At 43.6% G+C, this 16,653-nt stretch overlaps 2 protein-coding genes across 6 annotated transcripts in view; one reads left to right on the top strand and one right to left on the bottom strand.

Annotated features, from left to right (window-relative positions):
* The window catches only part of LOC119437474 (uncharacterized), a 292,442-nt gene that overhangs the window by 198,001 nt on the left and 77,788 nt on the right, over positions 1 to 16,653 (bottom strand). The window contains exons 2-5 of one of the 3 annotated variants that reach the window (XR_007465102.1): positions 9,042 to 9,317; positions 4,433 to 4,684; positions 2,567 to 2,657; positions 1,612 to 1,742 (exon numbers count right to left, since the gene is read on the bottom strand). Coding sequence is in view for 1 of the 3 variants with exons in the window: in XM_049660599.1 (XP_049516556.1) it covers positions 1,612 to 1,742; positions 2,567 to 2,642 (207 nt within the window). In the remaining 2 variants the exon portion in view is untranslated. Of the gene's footprint in view, positions 1 to 1,611; positions 1,743 to 2,566; positions 2,658 to 4,432; positions 5,548 to 9,041; positions 9,318 to 16,653 lie in introns of those variants that run through there. The other 2 variants (XR_007465103.1, XM_049660599.1) reach the window with 2 other exon arrangements.
* Positions 1 to 16,653, top strand: part of LOC119437475 (anaphase-promoting complex subunit 7-like) — a 121,827-nt gene that overhangs the window by 94,807 nt on the left and 10,367 nt on the right. The gene's annotated exons all lie outside the window — the stretch shown is intronic.

The raw sequence follows: 16,653 nt of genomic DNA, 5'->3' as shown, positions 1-16,653 counted from the left end.
TGATTATATTAACTCTATGATAGCTCCCATAACACCGCGGTGAAAGAAAGTTCACCAGGCTCTCAGTGACCGATTCCCTCGACTCAATTACTGCAAACAGCAGTTATGGGCGCTTGCTTTCTTAATACTATATACTATTTAGTGAATTGCATAACAACCCCCCCACACACACATGCACTGACGTGCTGCTGCCAAGATATTTACCTAAAATTTTAAAAACTTTTCAACTTCTTACTGCAAAAATAATGCAATTAAGGTTTAGCACATTATGTTTTTTCTCAGTCCAGACTGATTTAGTGCTTCTCTTTACTGCCCCTTAACGACAAAATACAGTATAGACCACTTATAACGTAACTGCTTATAGTGCAGGACCGGATATAGTGCGGTCTTTTCAGACTCCCATTAATTTTCCCATAGCACTCTGTATACACGTATTGCTTATGGTGCAGTTGCAGGAAACGAAATACAGGGTACAGTGCGGCTGCATGGGAGTACGGAAGTCAGCGGAGACAACGAACGCTCCCCTCAAACGGGCGCCCCAAGGAGTGCTCGAGGAAGAGAGAGAGAGACGAAGTGGAGGAGAAGGGCACGTGGTGCGAAAGAACAGCCAGTGAGGCTGAAACCAGAATCTTGAGTGCGAGTCGTGAAATATTACGGCGCGCATAGCGAGCGAGCACTGCGAAACTGCCGTCGGCCAACGCTCGCTTCACGTAATGGCAGTAAACGAAGCTTCAGGGAGTGGGCAGCGCCGGCACATGACGGCAAAGGGCGCACGCGGAGACCGTGGAATGTGAGGGAGGAGGGCAGCACTGAAGCCGACTTTGCCTCGGGAACTCCGCCGCTTCGGTGGCTCCCCTCACCCTCCAACTCGCCCTCCCTCGCCCTCCAAACAGCGCCGCTGTTTCCCTCTGCACCGTAGCCATAGCGTGCAAGGTCAACACGAGACTAGGAAGTAGAGGAAGCATAAAGGAGAAAGAAGGGTTCACTGCCACTTTCTACACGTGGCTACGGTAGCGTGGCTGAGACGCCGGCACGTACACGCATGTTCCGGCGCAACGCAGAATTGGCGACTTTGCCATTTGAGAGAGGGTGAAATGTCTGCTGCATTTTTTTCCTTTTTCTTTGTTTCGTTCGCGCGCGACATTGAAGGGTCTCTCCTAAGCTTTTACTCTATGGCGGTGCTGGAGCAATGCTGGTTGGAGACGCACTCACGTGATTCGGCTCGAATTAACGAGATTCGACTGTAAATTGAATGCAAACATTCTAGCCACATTCCTCGACTGTCGCATACGCGTGGCGGCTCGGTGCACATGTTTGGCATATGCGTGGGCCTTGAAAATTGTTGCTTTGGTTATAGTGCGGTACCGCTTATAGTGCGGATATTCGCGACTCCGGCGACTTACGTTATAAGCGGCCTACACTTTATTTCAACAAGCCATGGAACATAAAGGAGATAACTGAGAAACTCCAGTGCTGAGTTCAGTTAGTGCACAAAAAATCATTTGATCACTTTTCATTCAGACTGAATGTTAGCCCAAGGCAGGCAGTGTACTTGACACACATTACCCGTTAAAAGTGGAATAGCACACTGAATGCCACACTCGAGCTCACCACAAGGATTTGCTGCTGCGGTGATATGCTGTTATGTTTAATCGGGGTCGGTGCTTCCGACAGACGGGTGGTGAAACTCTCGTTCTTTCTGCGTTTGACCTTCGCCGACGAAAGATGTTCCACATAGGATGCTGGGCAAGGCTGCGAAAGCAGAAAGTTGAAAAAAAATGATAAGACAATATCCAGCATTGCACCGTCTAAACCACAAAGAGATTGCAGCAAATGTAACACATCATACGCACAAAGTGCCGACCTTCAGCTATGGTTATTCAAGGATTAGTAGGAATATATATGGTCATGTGTACATTTTACGTTTTCTGGGTGACCATTTTCAACTGGATTGTCAGTGTTACCAATTTACCGCTCAAAGCAAGGCGCACCGTACTGTATCAGAAATTTCTTGAATGTCACTGGTTTCACGGCGAAAGAGTTTTGTCTCATCTGAATGCATGCGCAATGCAAATTCCCAAATACACATGAGCACCAGCCATAACACTGGAATGTACGGTGACATGTGTATCAATAGGTGTACACATAGCTCACAAGTTTGCTTATGCAACTCAGCTCACGAGTTTGCTCTTTGCAAACTCGCACTTTTGGCAGCATTTCTGGTTCTGACAATTGCAGCAAAATGGCAATGCATATGTAGTACTGGAAAAAAAAGAAAGTGCTAAAAAAGCAACTGAACAGTGTCAAGAATGTGGTACTATGTTCACCACGAGTTTAAAGCAAGCATGTGGAGGGATATTTGTCCAAGATTAAGATAACGACAGTGCTGGCAAACCTACTTTAAGCATATGCATGAAAACCGTTTTAGTGATGCAGTGTATGCAGAGCTTGCTCTAGCCAAGTGCCATTTGACGAAATTTTCCGAGCACAAAATACAAATTTTGGTGCACTTTGGAGCAGCAATGCATTATGCTGAACAACCACAGCCCCCTGTCTGCAACTCCACTATAGTTTTGTTGACTTAGGGGCACACTGTCTCCTGCCAGGTGGCAGTCCCGGTTAGCCTTCCTCTTTCCACGCATGAGGCACTCGTCGACCTGTATAATGACACGAGGTCCACCCATGGGAGGCCACGCCAGGAGCTCATCACGAAGCACTTTGCAAATGAAGTTGCACCAGTCCAAGCGAATCTGCTTAGACACTGAAGTCCAGCTCGCTGTCCACGAGCTCATTTACAGTTAGCATGGAAGCCTTTGGCCATGGAATAGGTGATCCAGAGAACCTCCTTCCTCGAAATTCGCACAGCCAGCGGCCAAGGCTGTCCCTATGTTCAAAAAAGCTAGCTGTCACTGCTTTCAGTCTGCTGACCTTCAAAAGCAGAAGTTCGGTGTAAGTATGAAAGATGCTTGCAGCAAGTATTGCAGCGAAAACCAGATCTCTTACCCATGGCTCCCCATCTGTAGTATGTGACTACATCCCCGTCACAGCTGGGAAGATCTAGATTGAACCCAAGGTTTCTGCACATGCTCCAGTATTCAAATGTCGCTGGATGGCCTCAAGAAGTGCCGTGACACATGGGTCAGACAGTTGATGAAACTGGAAGCCTTAGAGAACGAACTAGTAAACGATGTCGTAATCCATATCTGAGACTTCTCGACGGCATTTCACAGAGGCATGCTATATGAAGACATTGTAGGCACCACCAATGTCATTCGTTGATTTTTTTTCTTTCGTTTTTTTGTAACAGCCCCTTTGGGGACGTCAAAGTGGTGGTACTGGCAGGGTTCATGCCATACTCTGACTGCGATTCCTCTTCGTTTGTGCCCTCTAAGGGGGCACCGCCAAGGCCCTAAAACAAGGGGTCTAAATCACCGCAGTTATTAGACGTCAATTAGAAAACAATGAATCATGCTCAACATGGAGAAATAACATGTTTTGCTTCATTTTCATCTGAAGCACAATTCGAAAAGCAAACTTTTTTTTATTAGAATGGTTAATACAATCCTAGGGTTGCATCCTAAAGTGCAAATGTGAAATCTGAACTTAAAGAGCAATAAAAAAAGTTCTGGGGTTTAACGTGCCAAACCCAGCATATGATTATGACGCATGCCGTAATGGGGGGCTCCGGATAAATTTCGACCACCTGGGGTACTTTACCATACTTTACCACTGAACAAGGGTGTTTTTGCATTTTGCCTTCATCGATATGTGGCCACAACAGCTAGGATCCAATCCTGTGCCTTCGGGCTTAGCAGCGCAGTGCCATGGCCACTACACCACCAAGGCAGGTTTCAACAGCAACAGCACTGCAGGAATAAATACTATGGTGCTTGTTCTGATTTGTTACCAAGGCAACTTTCTGTACAATAAAGTGCTAACTAAACCTGAGCACATACCTTTTGTGAGGTACATCATATACATACACACTTTATTAACAATGATTTACCTTCAAACACAGATGCAAGCAGCAGCAACACTATGGTTTTAGATTACCGTAACTGTTTCAGAAACTTTGCTGATGCCGATTTTACCTGCTTCTGCAACTTGGCTCAATAAACTTGCTCAATGCAGGTACCACTTGGTGTCATTTCACAATTGGAAGTTTAATATGGTCAGAAACCACTTTGTCTCGAACAGAATTTGTTTTCATAAAACACGACTCAACATTTATAAAAATGTACAAAGAGTCTGAATTCATAAACATTGGACAAAATTCGGAACGGTCAGCAGGTACGTATATACGTACTTGTTCCCCAACTCCCCATACAATTTTCACATACACCGAGGACAAAACACATTATATGAATCTATAACTTCAGGCCATGCATGATTTATGTACACTTCACCTAGCAAAAAATTTGTTCCCACCAACCTTTCAAGTAGGCTGCGAGGTTGTCGAGCACATCATCACTGGCACTCACAATCTCTATGAAGTCTATAATGCAGCACTGTGTTGTCTCGTGAAGCTTAAGTGGGGCCACCTCAATGGTCGGGCTACAACTCGTGGCTTGAAGCGCCAGAACCGACAGCGCCAGGATGGTAGTGATGGCGAAGTGAACATTGCATTTGCTCTTGTTTGCGACACCCAAAAATAGGAAGCGGGCTCATAGACAGGCATGGTGCCCTAAAGAGGAAAATAAAAACAATATCAATGAAATCTGAATGGTGCCTCAAACCATGTTCAGTTGAAAGCTTTTTAACAATCCCATTTAGCCGTGCAGGAACCTTACAGGGACACAAGAGACAGGCTCAGCAGTATTACAAAACTATGCTCCCAAAATAAAACCAATAAAGTCACTCTACCTTCAAAGGAGGATTGATAAGGACAGAAAATATGCAAAAATTGAAATAGGGTGGCAACACCCTGCTTTTATGCTCCCATACTAGCTCACTATGACGTCATGGAATTTGACAGTGCCTGCAAGGGCCTAGCCGTCATAAAAGAGCCAAAGACTGAACTTGGCAATTTCGTTTACTTAGCAAAGGCTTTTACAAACAAAAGACAACTTGAGCTTCGTGATGTCACATTAATGTCGAAGTACTCAGGTCCCGGCACAAAATTCAAGAAATGGAACTTATTTTCACTTCTAATAATCATCCAATTACCACAAATATAACAAAAAGAAGAATTTCAAAAGTAGCAGTAACAGCCTAAACTGATTTCGTGTCTCTTTATGTCCCTCCAAGAAATACTGTACTATAAAAAATGTTTCTGAAATGTGCAGCAGTATTTCAGCCACAGATGATTGAAGAGACAGAATTTTATCGTTTTTCATTGCATGCTCTTTTGAATGCTCAAGTGCAACAGCACAACAAAGCCTCCATAGGTCCACAGATACATGCAAGCTACCAGTGAGAACCTATATGACACTTTTTTTCATAGCAGAAACAACACAGCTCTATCAAGCAAAGCTGAGAAAGTGACAACACAAAATATCTTGTATTCTTTGATTCGGTTCCAATTGTGAACGCACACCAACATTACAAACAGATTTCACAATGAGTTTCATTATGCCACCACTGCCGCAAGGCATGCTGGTAGTATACGTAGTAGTCCCAAGTGGGTTGAAGGCAAAGTGTGGCAATGGTGTTGCAGTTGTACCATAACAAACCTGCTTTGCCCTCAATATCAGAAGGTAGGGCGCTGAGAATAAAAAGATTACACAAGAGAGGGATTGAAGAGATGCACTTCCCAAACTTCTTGATAAAGTTACCAGGAAGTTTCCATAAGGAGATTGCCAGTGGCATTAGCCCGAACGTTGCCTTTTAAACACAAGTACAGTGAGAAAGTGGCAAGGACTACCATCATAATGGTGTTGGCAAGGCCACTGCACATGCAGTCTGAACATGGTGAAATAATTTTGTTTTCTGTTTTTCAGACATTTTTATTTCTTCTACAGAGATATCCGATACTCTTAGCTATGGTAGAAATCTGCATTAGGTCCACTCTCACACAGTGTGGCATGCTACATGCAGAAAAAGATCAAGCAATGCCCCTTTACCTCCCACAACTGGGAAGCCAGTTGGTTGCTTGGTTAGGTGCTGATGCAAGAAGTACTTATAAGATGGCTTATTTTTCAGGAAAATGAAACTGATGTCCCAATTTTGTGCACTGGCAACAGATTTCATGGCGTTTTCACATTCGTTTATTTTTGTGCGCGGGGAGTCCGCAACACTTACTAGGCTGAGGTAATAATATACGTTCCTTTACGGATGCCACCTGTGCAGTCCTTTTTAACAATTATTTAATTAGCATCAGCTAAACCTTGCCACAATCTCCAACTTCACGAGCGGAGTGGGGAGGCGTCACAAACTTGTCGTCCTTTTTTTTGCTTCCATTTTATTTGTTTATTTCAACATACTGCAGCCCCAGAAGGCTACCGCAGGAGTGGGAAGTACAAGATACAAAGACTGCAATGATGAAAACCCATACAGAGCAAAATCAATTGTTACCAATACATCAAAGGCATTCAACAGGCGATAAAGATTGAGCATGACCAGGTAAACCATTCCAGTGTTCCATTTTTTCAGACAAAAAGCTATTTAAAAGCCTCGGAGCGGTAATGACAAGGAGATATATTTAACTCGTGGTGTCCAGTGAATGTTGGTCAAGTGGATCTGATGCAGTTGCCGAGTAAAAGAAATCGTGAAAAGTTATTCAGAGCATCAAAAAACTTTGAAGATTAGATGTGGCAAAGGGAAGAGAGAACGGAAAGCTAAGATTACAAAGAGCTAAGTGAAAAATACTTGTCGTGACAGTAAACGAAGCACCCAGCTTTCAAGACAGACTAAATTTTGTAGATATTCACACTGAAATCAGGCTTTGTACATTGTCTATGATTCTATCGTACATGGCATTCAACTTGATACGCATTCAGTTCAGTGGCACTTCAGTTTTCTCCAATATATACAGAGCGAGCAAGGAATATGTAATGATGTAAGAGTGCTGTTGCTCCGACCATAGCAGATTGCAAACTTACCACACAGCTGCTTCTTTATACTTGAAAATGTCTTTCCAGGGTTGAAGTTATCAATGCTGGCACTTGGGTTACTAGAAGAAATTAAAAAATCCTAAATTGGACACCTAACGATGAAATGAATTCCTTAATGCATGCAACTACAACAGTTTAGCACTCTAGGAACCTATTTCACCAAAGATCATTACAAAAAACTAGTTTGAAATTGTTGATTCCCTTAAAGGATCCCACTATCCCCTTCAGCACATACCTTGAGATAGACATTACTGGGAGGTGAGATGTACACAGGTATGTCTATACCTGTCATAGATCAACTACATATAAACATCCCAAATGACTGAAATGCTGAAGCAACAGGTAATGGAAGCACAATGTGTACAACATCAAACAGCATGGCTGAAATTCCTGTAGCAACTTCAAATCCAACAATTAAAAGTTTTAAAACATGGGACGCAAAGATAAGGAACTGTACCGGCCAGGCGTACAAAAGAATGCAGAGAGAGTGCAACAGGTATGGAAAGGAGTTTGGTTTTTAGGTATCCAAATCCGCTCAGCGACATTTTAAAGCTCCCTATAATTGATTTGTCAAAACACACATTTACTACCACCACACCGCTAAGGTCGCCAGCTCTATGCCATATAACAACGTATATCCAGACATATAATAGAAATGAAATATGGAAGTGGAGTTGCTCAAGCGTGCTAGTTCTGTGTTCAAAACAATGTTCAACAAAAAATATTAGCAAGCAATTTCATTCTTTCCATTGTGCTGAAAAGCATCTTCCAACAAATCAAGTTCTGCAAGTTATAATTTGCTAAACTCCCATAATGCATTTATGTAATGTGTGTCGGAAGCCTTCACTTCACTACCTAAGTCCCCGGTTAGGGGGTGTTACATAAGGGGTGGGTTTACAAATAAAGGTTACAGGGAGTGATCTTCGTGACAAACAATATGCACTTAAGTTGTCCGCAAAGGTTGATGAACACGTGATGGCTGCAATGTCACGGGGAAGGCCATTCCAGTCCACTGCTGTGCGAAGAAAAAATGAGGCTGCAAAAATAGTGGTGCGAGCACGTGCAATTGAATAAAAATGGAGCTTGCCTTCTTTAAAAAGGCACACACATACATACTTTACAAAAGCACAGCTTACTTTTGCAATAATTATGAGAACTGTAGTTCTACGCATTCATTGTGAAACACATTTTTGGCAATTTCGTAATCAGATTTTCTGTGTAACCGACACACATGAAGACGAATGACTGTTGGAGCAAAGGTAAAGAATGCCAGGCCCAAATGACAGTTATTTTTCCTTTGGGTGTATGTAAAGTCAAAAGCACTGTGTGAATGAAGGATATCACTAGGAATCAGTTTACAGAAACTGGCAAAGTCCTGGTGGCACTATGAACATTGGTGCGGCTACACTAGTTTTAGAGTTAAATCAATGTGTCATGTTCTTGTATAAACCTTTGTCGTGTGTATCAATTGATAACTAAAGCAGCCTTTTGCACCAGAGGAATTGGTCATACAAGCATTCATGCATTTTCATTCATTTTGCAAGCGGAATTGTAGCTTCACAACTAATTTAAATCGTAGGCACATCATATCAATATACGGGACTGACAAGTAAAACAAATGTAGCACGTGCCTAAGGAAACACCCTGAAACTCACACATACCAGGGAATAGCTTCAGGAGAGGAAGTAATATTTAAAAAATAAAATTTCTTCAACGTAAGATTTCAAGATTGCCCTCTCAAGTAGCTTTTGGCCAAATTTTCTTTCATCTATGAATGCCATTTTCCCATGACTTTATCTCTAAACACCATTCTTGTTGCATTAGCTAATGGTACATTACACTGGTCGATTTCTAACGCTCTCGCGGTATGGTTTACAGTCGACTGGGCAAAATTGAGCGCGGTGGACACATTCGTGTGGTTTATTCAGAGTGCCATGCCTTCGGAGTGCTCGAAGGTGCTCCCACCTTTGACCTGAGAGTATGACTGACCTGTGACAAACCCAATCACGTGGCTACTCTGATTACTCTGCGAGCATCTCTACGTTCTGCTGGAGCAGGCTTTCTCTGGCTCCAATTTCAAGAGGGCTCTGCATCATTGCAAACTGAGTTGGAGATCGGTAGGAACCAGTTGAATGTATCATAAGGCCATGCAATCGCCTCAACACCGGATGCAAGCAAGACTCGCATGGTTGACAACAGCTTGAGCAGCTGCAAGCCATCCTGTAGGTCCGAGATGGCCCGAACGTTGATGTTATAGCAGGCCAGCTGCATAGTAAGAAAAGTACAGCGCGTTACGAGTGCTTCTGTTCTCTTTTTTAGACAAAACAAAGCTCAGTTGGATGGGATTCCTGTGAAACACAACCGAAGAGACAAAACAAAGGGGCTTGTGGTAAGCATCATAATGCATTAACATGGCCCTGCAACACTTTTTATCTAAGTCTGGAAATGCATTTGACAATCATTGACACTATTTCAGGACCCCTTAAGCTGTATGGAAACTCAAAAAAAAGACTACTGCAAAGCTCCCAGCAATAGCCAGAAAGGTGAGGCAGGCAAATAGCACCCGTTTTTGGTGTCTAATGTGACCTTCTGTGGATGGATTTGCCTTCAAGCTGCACATGACTGTAGTCGATGTTGCATACCGTCTATATTATGTTTAATGCAGTAGTGCTAAGCTAAAGCAATTTTTCACTGAATGAAATTTTAAAAAAAGTTTCCTTAGTAAAGATCACCACACACGGCGTGAAACTGACTAACACATTTTAGGGCGGCTCAAGTTATACCCCTGTCACACGGCACATGTAATGTCATTTGTAGTAAATGACATTCATACCGAATGTCATTGCCGTCTTGGGTTCTATTTTGCTAAAACAGCCAATCGGCGCACGCCTGAAAGCGAAAAAAGAAATTTCGCCTAGGCGAACGCTTCAGAATACGACCCCTGGCGTGCTTGGTTTGGGCACACCAAGCCCGTCTGTAGTAGAGTTACTTATATATGCTATATGCCATATACAGTAACTCTAGCCTGCAGCACACACCTTAGCCATCCCAGAGCGACAAATCAATCATCTTTCAACTGCATTGAATTATGGGGTTTTACGTACCGAAACTTCGATTTCATTATGAGACACGCCATAGTGGAGCACTCCGGATTAATTTCGACAACCAGGGGATCTTTACCGTGCCCCAATGCACGGGACACGGGCGTTTTTGCATTTCGACCCCATAGAAATGCGGCCGCTGCAGCCAGGATATTCTATCCAGCGACCTTGTGCTTAGCAACGCAACACGACAGCCGCTAAGCCACCGCGGTGGGTTGTCATCATCTTTTAACTAGCTGTTCCTAAATCGTTAGCTTCCAACATGCTAGACCAAGTAAAAGAACAACCAAAACACACGCGACGACTGTTCCTGTAGCGAAACAGCTAGCCCACAGTGAAGCATACTTCAAATCGGGCTGTCAATATCTAACAGAGGCAATATGTGACTGACAAGCAAATATCCGCCGCTGCGCCGAGAAAACCCTTTGGAAACAAAACAATGATTTGAGACGTACCCATTGCAGGACTGCTGCTTCCTTTTTTCCTCTCGGCACTCTTCGGAAAGATGTGCCAAGCTACAAGTTAAATAGACAGGAAACGGCCACGTAAAAATAACCATCTGCCGGCCTGCGTCTCTTGCACGAAGGTTAACGACGGGACATTTCAATCATCGCGCGAGCAGTTCGACGGACGCTGTGGGTGGAAACACAAGTAGCGCGCCCAGGCAACACCCAGGGCGGGTGAGGGCACTGCCGTCGGCGGCGATGTAGTTCCTCAGCTGACTGGGTCTACCGTGTTTCGGTTTCGAACATTTGGAAATGCAATATTTACAAAAAAAAAAAAAACTTGCACTTCCCGTACAAGTTTTCTGTTACAAGCTGCAACATATAAAGCAGGTTTGTTTATGGCAAAATTGAAAAGTTATAACAGAAATGGAATTCATTGTTCCTCCGCACAAGAGCTACAATTAGTAAAGTTTAAGAGGGGAAAAAGTTTGAACGGTTAAAGACGTATTATTGCTCGGTGTTTTAAGTGGAACGATCATCATGCTAGAGTGAATCAAAGAAAAGATAAATAGTCAAAATAAATTCCCGTGTTCCTCCGTCTTTTTCTTTTCCTTTTTTTCTGTTTAGAGGTGTGTTTCGTCATAGCCTCCTATTTATATAGGAGGCTATGGTTTCGTCCTTCGTAGCCACAGTGTAATTTCTGTGCGGCAGCTCGATCTCTCAAGTAAATGCTATTATATTCTTCTTTCTGTAATCACCGATTCCCTGCAGGTTACATTTCAGCTTTGTCCAGCTATAAACCTATGAACAGAATCTTCAGCGCTTGCAGGGGGCAACCATATCTTGTGGCGACTGATAAAGCTCCGCGCGTTCCCGCAGTCCCTAGAACAAGATATGGCTGCCCCCTGCAAGTGCTGGAAGTTCTAGTCTATAGCGAGAAAGGTTCAGCGAGTTCAATACGGCATGTAAAATACGTGAGAAATGGCGGTGATACTCTTTATGTATCAAAAGCGTGGCAAATAAAAGCAACCGAGAGGCTAGAATTTTATTAGCTATACGAAGGCTACAGACAACGAAGCACAGCGAAGATCACCAGTTAATTTCTAACTAGAAAATGCCGAATAAATTATGATAAAGGTATAAAATTAAGATGAACTCTGTATTTCTAAGAGGAAATACAGAGTTCATCTCTGTATTTCCTCTTAGGAAATACAGAGATACAGGAAAAGGGAAAAAAAGTGCAGGAAAAGACTATCGTTTCTTTGTTCTTCCAATTGAATTGACCTTTTGTTTTACAAAGAACATTAAGTGTTGCATATATATTAGTTTCCATTCTCAGCAAATAACAGTCCATTCCCCACATACTTTCCTTGGCTGCATTGAACGTTGTCTTCCTATTGTGTGGTAATTTGATCAGTTTTTAAAACTGCTGTCCAGATAGAACTGTAAGACTTTTCTATGAGAGAACGATGAGACCTTTCGGTTTTGTCAAATATTCTTATGAAATATTCTTGATTTTATCCACCAATCAGATAACCTCTGTTTGGTTATTTCTACCCGCTTAAAGTCTATTTTGCCTTCACTGTCCCTAAACCCCAGTGCTTTGAAAAAATCAGCCCCGTACGTTGCTTTGCACTGCAGGGTTAAGCCCTTTACAGAAAAGTATGAGGTGTTCAGCCGTTTCCTCTTCTCCACACGCACAGCACAACGTGGGTATACCTTGGTACTTGACTCGGTACATCTTAGTCCGCAATACTCCCGTCCTGGCTTCAAACAACAAAGAGCTTCCCCTAGAATTATCGTAGATATTTTCTTTGGCGATTTCTTGCTTGAAAGTTCTATTTGCTCCCAGTACTGATTTCGTCTGCATCCCTGTTTTCCACAGACCCATCTCTGTTTCCTTAACCTTTTTCTTAACCGCTGTTTCCTGGTTTGCACCCCTCCTGCAGTCCAAATATTTGATTGACAGTTTTCTGGTCAGCTTCCTCCATTTTGTATCAACATTTCTCCTGTACAAATAACTGAAAACTCTCCTTGCCCACCACTTTTCTGCCATTTCTCTCAATCGCTCCTCAAATTCTATCTTGCTGCTGGCTTCCCTTCCCTCGAATGACGTCCATCCCATGTCACCCTGTACCCCCTCATTTGGTGTATTTCCGTGTGCTCCCAGAGCCAGTCTACCTACCCCTCGCTGCTTAACTTCCAACCTTGCTCGAACCTCTGATCTCAGGCACAGGACCGCATTGCCGAAAGTCAAACTAGGGACCATCACCCCTTTCCAAATCCCTCTCACCACTTCGTACCTATTGTAATTCCACAGTGCCCTATTTTTCACCACTGCTGCATTTCTGCTACCTTTAGCCGTCACATATTTTTCATGTTCCGTTAGGTACTCAGCCCCATTGTTTATTCACACTCCAAGATATTTGTACTTATGCACCACCTCCAGCGTAACCTCCTGTATCCTATGCTCGCTGCCCTGATTATCATTAAAAGTCATGACTGCCGATTTTTCTTTACTAAACTTCAAACCTAAGCTATCTCCCTCTTTACCACAGATGTCCATTAATCTCTGCAAGTCTTCCTTGCTGTCAGCCATAAGTACAATGTCATCCGCATACATCAGTCCTGGTAATGACTGTTTGATCCATTCTCCTTGCTTGAAATAGGAAAGGTTGAAGCCAAGTCCGCTCCTCTCAAATTTTTTCTCTAATCCTTGTAAATACAGCATGAACAACAGAGGTGACAGAGGGCACCCCTGCCTAAGCCCCTGCTGTATATCTATAGGCCCAGATACCTTGTTTTCCCATTTTATAAGCACCTTGTTACTTTTATAGATATCTTTTAAAAGATTTCTTACTCCATCTTCCACATCTAGAGTGCCCAGTATGTCCCACAAATCCTTTTGGATTACACTGTCATAGGCTCCCTTGATATCCAGAAATGCAAGCCATAGGGGCCTGTGTTCCTTTTCTGCTATTTCAATACACTGTGTCAATGAGAACAGATTATCTTCTAACCTTCTTTGTTTCCGGAACCCATTTTGTAGTTCCCCCAGCACCTCCTTGCTCTCCACCCATGCCTGCAGTCTGTCCTTTATAATCTGCATCACCACCCTGTAAACCTCTGACGTCACTGTTATGGGATGGCAGGTGTTTATGTCGGCTTTGTCCCCCTTTCCTTTATATATCATGCTCATCCTGCTCAGTCTCCACCCGTCGGGGGCTTTACCGTCCATTATCATTTTGCTCACTGCCTCTCTTAATGTTTTCTTAGATTTTGGGCCCAATGTCTTTATCAACATAATTGGGATGCCATCAGGACCTGTCGACGTGCTACTAGGAACCACGGTGGAAGAATATTTAGGTGTTGACACTGCGCGCAAGCGAGCGTCCAGATTATGTTCGGCCGCGCGCGGGCGCACCGAGTAGCTCTGCTGCGAGCAGATAGAGGGCGCCGCGGCCAGCGGTCCCAGCTTAGCGGCGCCGGTGGCTTGGCATTCCTCTGCCTCCGCTAAATTTTCGTTCATAGTGGAGTGAGTAAATCTCAAAGCGCGAAAAAAAAATCGTTATTTCACATTAAAGTGATAAGTGTACCAGGCTTCGCTAACATGAAGGTTCCTTGTGCAGGGCGTGGATGACGTGAACACGGATCAATCGGGCAGCACTCAAAGCCCACTGAAGTTACCCTCGCGCGCGCAATTTGTTTCGTACGGTCTAGCCGTTTATCCAAGCATAAAAAAATGAAAGTGTTAGTCCACGTGCTACCCCTCGATCAGAAGAAAATAGTGACTGCACCAGAAAATGTATTTCATGCTTATCGCTGCTTCCATTCACACTCAGAAAACCGTTCAATCATCGTTGCGCGAATTCAATGTGGCCGCGATATAAATTAAGAAATGAAACGGCGCAAGCTTCCGATATGCAATGCACTAGAGCAAAGTGGCTGTTCATGGCTAGAACTTAAGATGAGAATGCACATCAGCTATGCAAAAACTCTTTCAAATGGGAATTTATTAGGCGGGACGAAGGCGGGCGTCTATCTTGAATTAGAGCATCACTACCACAGTTTACTGATGAAAACCTGAGCAAATGCCTTTTTTATTCCAATTCCACTTAACATAGACCGTGTATATTATTCATTGGGCTTTCGTCCATTGAGGACTGAGTGGCTCTTGCAAGATCTAAAAAAAGAGGTGACTTTCTTTTTTCTTAAATTGCATATGAGAATGTGCCAATGTAAGCGTGTTTGACAATGCATGCTACAGCCTGTCCACAAATACACTTACACCCACCACACAATAATCCCATAGACCTTTTTTTTGCCTAGACACAATACGAAAAAGCTTGTGCATGAAGCAGCTCGATAATTTTAATAGGTGATAACCATCCCAGAAGCTTGCGGTCTCATACACTCCCACAATGGAAAAATGTATAAAAACATGCAAGCGTGTAATATACACCGCACGCGCATTGTAAAAAAAATTCAGTAACCAGGATGGAACAAATTTGAAAATCAGGCACACATCTGCACAGAAAACAGCAGTATTTTACAGGGTGCACAAATATTTGAAAATATGCAAATGTCACGTAGCTGGACAGAATCATAGTAATGTTGTTGCCGTCCCTTGGAGATACTCAGTTATTTTTTACATTCCGCCTAATTAGATAATTAGCCGTATTTATTGATCAACTTCTGAATTATTATAATTAGATTAAAAGTGTCAGTGAGAAAATTGTAGAGCAACATGAAAGACTCCCGATACAGCTTTGTATTGCTCAATACGCGCTACGTAGAAGCGTTCTTCCGAGCATGAAATAAGCTCACGAATACACGCAATGTGCCTCGAGCGGCCAGTCGCGCGGCAATATTGCAGTATTCGCGGGTTTCGTTCACGCTCGGAAAACACTTTTATGTATCACGTATTGAGCAACAGAAAGTTATATTGAGAGTTTTCCATGCTGCTATACAATTCTCTCGTTCACACTTTTTATCAAATTATAGCATTAAAAAAGTTGATTAATCAATTATGAAAATAATTATGTAATTAAACGGAATAAAAAAATAATCTGAGTATCTCCAAGCGACGGCAGACAACATTACCTTGGTTCTGTCCAGCTAGGTGACATTTACATATTTTCAAATCTTGGTGCATGATAGTAAACCACCCAGTATATATCTTGTGCATGCAGCAAAATTTGCACAAACTACTGTGGCACACAGGAGGTTCTCTCTTCCGCAGCGGCTTTCGAGGTTTTTTTGACCGTGTGAGGTTCTTTGGACAGCTTGGAAATAAGGTGGGAATCCTTTTATCGAGCGCTCCGCGTAATATGCCATCGATATCGTTTCCGCTGAAAAATGGCTGGTGCAGACATGGTCGGTAGGCGTTAGAGTTCGGTCTGCCCTCAGATTTGCACGGCGCCACTGCTCTAGACGACCGCTGTCGGACGGCGCTTTGAATAATGGCACACGCCCTGCACAAGTCAGGTATCCAGAATTGCAGTTCGGAACGAAGCACTTTCTAGCCACTTCAAACGCCCCTCAGAAGGCCGCTGCCACCTTCATCGAGGGCCCCTGGCGACAATACCCAAGCACAAGCTCATGAAACGAACGCGAACAAAAATCGTGCCTTCAAAACAGCGCAACCGCACATGCAAGCAGGAAGACGAAGCAGCGGCAGCACGCGCCTTGCCGCCGAGGCTGGGACCGCATACCGCAGCGCTCTCTACGACGGCGCCGAACCAGCGGCAACCAAGCCGAACATAATCTGGACGCGAGCGAGCGGCGCTTTCGCGCGCGTTGGTGGGAGAGTGTCAGCACCTCTCCTTATTCTTACACCGTGCTAGGAACCCTCTTCTCTGCCCTTTCCCACTCGCTTTGTGCCAGTGGAGCCACTGCACTGCACTGCACTGCACTCCCCACTGCACTGCACTGCCTAGTCCATCCTCACCTGATTGAGCACATGCTATGTTTCCTTCTTTAAATTTTTCTGTCATCATTGTTCTTATATGTACTATTGCCTCATCTCCCTCTAGTCGAACACCCTGAGCTGTA

The sequence above is a fragment of the Dermacentor silvarum genome, chromosome 1 (assembly GCF_013339745.2).
Source record: "Dermacentor silvarum isolate Dsil-2018 chromosome 1, BIME_Dsil_1.4, whole genome shotgun sequence".
Classification (NCBI taxonomy): Eukaryota; Metazoa; Arthropoda; class Arachnida; order Ixodida; family Ixodidae; genus Dermacentor; species Dermacentor silvarum.
This window is presented reverse-complemented; position numbering and strand designations above follow the sequence as displayed.